Source organism: Nicotiana tabacum, chromosome 16 (assembly GCF_000715075.1).
Source record: "Nicotiana tabacum cultivar K326 chromosome 16, ASM71507v2, whole genome shotgun sequence".
Taxonomy (NCBI): domain Eukaryota; kingdom Viridiplantae; phylum Streptophyta; class Magnoliopsida; order Solanales; family Solanaceae; genus Nicotiana; species Nicotiana tabacum.
This window is the reverse complement of record NC_134095.1, coordinates 68118307-68122749: the sequence shown is the minus strand read 5'-3', so window position 1 is coordinate 68122749 and position 4443 is coordinate 68118307. Positions and strand designations below refer to the sequence as shown.

The 4443-nt window shown below is 39.5% G+C and overlaps 1 protein-coding gene across 1 annotated transcript; it reads right to left on the bottom strand.

The window, feature by feature from the left end:
• Positions 1–2043: 2043 nt before the first annotated feature.
• LOC142170277 (uncharacterized) lies at positions 2044–2502 on the bottom strand. The gene has a single exon (XM_075232152.1). The coding sequence runs from the start codon at positions 2500–2502 to the stop codon at positions 2044–2046; it is 459 nt and encodes a 152-aa protein (XP_075088253.1).
• Between the last annotated feature and the right edge of the window lie 1941 nt (positions 2503–4443).

Sequence of the window (4443 nt, the reverse complement as noted above, 5' to 3'; positions counted from 1 at the left end):
TTGACAAAGCAACAACACCTGCTGCTGATAATGATCCGGTTTTAAGAGATACAAGTGTATATCAAAGGCTTGTTGGTAGACTGTTGTACCTGACAATGACTCGACCAGATATCTCTTATGTTGTGCAAACACATAGTCAATTCATGCATGCTCCAAAACAATCACATCTAGATGTTGTCACCAGAGTGGTGAGGTATATTAAGACTGCTCCAGGCCAAGGTCTGTTATTACCAGTAGAAGGAGATGGACAACTATTAGTATATTGTGATGCATATTGGGGTGCATGTTTGCACACAAGAAGGTCTGTTACGGGCTATATAGTATTCTATGGTGATGCCTTGATTTCTTGGAAGTGGAAGAAACAAGAAACTGTTGCAAGAAGCTCCACAGAAGTAGAATTTCGACGTATGGCTTCAGCAACGGCAGAGATAGTATGGCTGACAGGCTTATTCAATGAATTAGGTTTTAAGATTAAAAGACCAGTCACATTGATGTGTGATAGTAAGGCAGCAATACAAATTGCAGCCAATCCTATATTCCATGAGCGTATAAAACACATAGACATCGATTGTCATTTTATTAGGGAAAAGGTGAAAGTTGGATCTATCAAAACTGTGCATGTCAACACTAAGGAGCAGGTGCAGACATTTTAACAAAAGGGCTGGGTAGAACTCACCATGATCATCTACTTGGCAAGATATGAGTGTAGAATCTTTTTCTCCCCTCTAGCTTGAGGGGGAGTATTGAACCAACATAGATAATACATTAGTTTAAGGGTTAAAGTGTATAAATAGAATCTTGTAACTTAATCTCCATTAGTCGATTAGTTAGTTATCAGTATATATAGATGTTAGCCTCTTCAGTTAGATAGATCTGTACATTTTCTTCTTTGTAGATATATGGAAATGGTTTCACTTTGAGTTCATCTCTCTCTCACTCACTTGTTCTTTTAGAATCGTCCATTTACCTGCATGTACTCTTACTCTTCTTAGTTGACTGCTCATTACTAACTTCATAAAATTGCTTTCAAACATACATATTCTAACGAGACATGCTCAATCAAGATTCGACATCGAACAAGTTTTTACATAAATATTGTATCTGACAGTTTTCTTTTCAATTAAAATAGGACTAAAACATAACATATCCTAAATCATGATTTTCTACTACATGAAGAGCTAATAAGTAATAGTTTCTATGAGCAAATAACAAAATAGAGTGACGACTCAAACTAATTACCTTACAGATAATGTCGAAAAAGAGGAAATGGAAGTAACAACATTTTTACCAATATGTACAGATCAAAAACATGCTTAGAAATGCGGAATCAAAAAGAGAAGAAAAAGCACTGACCTATTTCAGGGCAGTGAACTGAGGGCGGCGATCTTAGATGCACTCTTGAATTTTGACCTCGAAACTCCTACTGCGAATAACTTTGTTGGAGAGTATGGAAAAGAAATATGAAGTATTTAGGGAAAGGCTAAGCTTTTGGGAAGTCTTTTTAAGAATAAAACGTGAACAGAATAAGGAGAGAGGACGACTCAAAGTAGCCATTTTAGGTTTGAGAAGTGGTTAAAACTTTTTATTTAAAGAGAAAGGTAGCGACTTCAAAAAACGTTTAGGAGTAGGAGGCAACTAACTGATGCCGGCGACGACAATGTAACAATGACGAGAAAAGGAAAAAGAAGCTAAGAGAGAAAACTAGTGTAGAAACAAAGTATTTTCAATTATCAAAATATCTGCAGCTCCTTGAGCATTACATATATGTTCCACTACTCACTACAAGACAAGGTCCTATACCCACTTCTAACACGGACTATAAGTGACAATCGAAATTAAATCTATGGACATAATTTCAATTAACTAAGCTTCATTTAAGAAACTTATAGGGACTAAACTACTCACTAAATAACTTACAACTTATCTGTCTATAACTAACTTCTAACAGCTAGGTACCACTCTTTAAGCTGCACGTACAGGTCACGCAGGCTGAGACCATTTCTCTTTTGCATGAGTTCCCATCCCTTAAAAGCTTCCTTGTCCTCAACGAAGGAAAAGAGGGAAACGAGTTTCCAAAGCTGAGTAGTCCTGCCATATAGCTCGATCTGGTGGCAATTGGTCCCATTGAACTAGAACCTGTGCCACTGCCTTGTTCCCCTTTTGGATCATACGCCTCTCTAAGATTTTATATGGCTCAGGGAAACAAGGGCTTGACAATTCAACTATAAGAGGATGAGATGTTGTTTTTGGCAGCTCATAGCATTTCTTGAGTTGGGACACATGAAAAGTTGGATGTAGCAATAGTTGAGAAGGAAGAGATAGCTTATAGGCAACATTTCCTATCTTTTGTAGTACCTGATAGGGCCCATAATACTTAGCTGAAAGCTTAGAAAATTGCCCTCCTGACATGGTGACCTGCCTATAGGGCTGAATCTTGACATATACCCAATCCCTCTCTTTGAATTGCCTATCCGACCTGTGTTTGTTTGCTTGATTTTCCATCCTCTATTGAGTCCTCTTGAGATGGTATTTGAGGAGTTGCATCTTGAACTCTCTAGTGAGCAAACTTCTGTCCACTTCCTCTATGCTTGAATCTCCAGCGGCATAAGGTAAGTGCACGGGGGGGAGGTTGACCATATAAAGCCTCATAGGGGGTATATTGAATGGTAGAGTGGAATGTGGTATTGTACCACCACTCAGATGCCCCAAGGCAATGCATCCAATCCTTTGGAGAATCTGAGTAGAAACATCTTAAGTAAGTCTCCACGCACCTGTTAACTACCTCAGTCTGGCCATCTGTTTGACGGTGGTAAGTTGTGGAAGTGTTAAGGCTCACCACTAACATGGCAAACAATTCTTGCCACAGCTTGCTTGTAAAGATAGGATCTCTATCACTGACAATGTCTCCTGGCAATCCATGTAGCTTGTAAACTTGTTCCATGAAGATCTTGACCAATTCATTGGTAGAGTAAGGATGAGATAATCCTATAAAGTGAGCATACTTTGTGAGGCTGTCCATTACTACCCAAATAACTGATTTTCCTTGAGACTTAGGTAGTCCCTCTATGAAGTCCATACTTATGCTACTCCAGGCTACAATAGGTATTTTCAAGGGCTGCAACAACTCTGGGTAAGGGGCATTGTTATATTTGTGCCTCTGACATGCATCACAACCTTTCACAAGTTCCTGAATTTCTTCCTTCATTCCATTCCAGTAAAATAGGTAAGATACTCTCCTGTAAGTGTTATCCATTCCTGAGTGTCCTCAAATTGTAGAATTGTGCCACAACTGTAAGATCTCTTTCCTCAAGGGTAGGTCAGGCCCTACCACCAACTTGCCATTTTTTCTGAGTTGTCCATGTATGAAGGTGTACCCCTTATCATTGGAACTTCTATCCTTGAGGGTCTGGATTGTTGACTTTAGTTCCTTATCTAACTCCCAGCTCTTCATAATTGCTTCCAACAGTTCAGTTTTTACAGTTGAGAGTGTCATGGCTGACAGCTCCACTAGTGGAAGTCTGGAGGGTGCATCTGCGGCCTTGTTTTCTTTTCCGTTTTTGTACTCAATCTCAAAGTCATACTGCATCAATTTAGTTATCCATTTCAATTGGTTGCATGTGTGCAACTTCTGCTCCAACAAGAACTTAAGAGCCTTTTGGTCTGTTTTAACAATGAATGGCATCACTGTCAGGTATTGAGACCACTTGTTAACTGCCATGACCAAGGCTAACAGCTCCTTGTCATAAACTGATAAGGACTGGTGCTGAGTAGCTAGACCCTTACTGAGGTAGGCAATGGGTTGGCCTTGCTGCATTAACACAGCTCCAATACCTACATTACAGGCATTAGTTTCAACTACAAATGGCAAGGAAAAGATAGGTAGTGCTAGCACAGGTGCTGTAGTTAGGGCCAACTTCAGCTTATCAAAGGCTTCTTCTGCCTTCTTGGTCTAGTTGAAACCATCTTTTCTGAGGAGATCAGTAAAGGGTTTTCTAATGATCCCATATCCATGTATAAACCTCATGTAGTATCCTGCCAATCCCAAAAATCCTCTAAGTTGGGTCACAGTTTTGGGTTCAGGCAAATTTTTCACAGCCTTTACCTTCCTACGATCAGTTGAGACCCCTTGTGAAGATATATAGTGCCCCCAAAAAGTCCACCCTTTATGCCCCAAATACACATCTGCTCTTCTTTGCTAACAACTGATGTTGTACCAACAATTCAAAGGCAACCTTAAGATGCTGTACATGTTCCTCCAAACTTTTACTATAAATCAAAATGTCATCAAAGAATACCAGAATGAACTTCCTCAAATGTGCTTGGAAGATGTGATTCATTAGCCCTTGGAAGCTTGAAGGAGCATTAGTTAGCCTAAAACGCATAACCATAAATTCGTAATGCCCAGAATGTGTTCTAAAGGCAGTTTTGGCTACATCTTCAGGT

Coding starts and splice junctions, on each gene's coding strand:
- LOC142170277 (XM_075232152.1), bottom strand. CDS start 2,502: ATGGAAAATCAAGCAAACAAACACAGGTCGGATAGGCAATTCAAAGAG.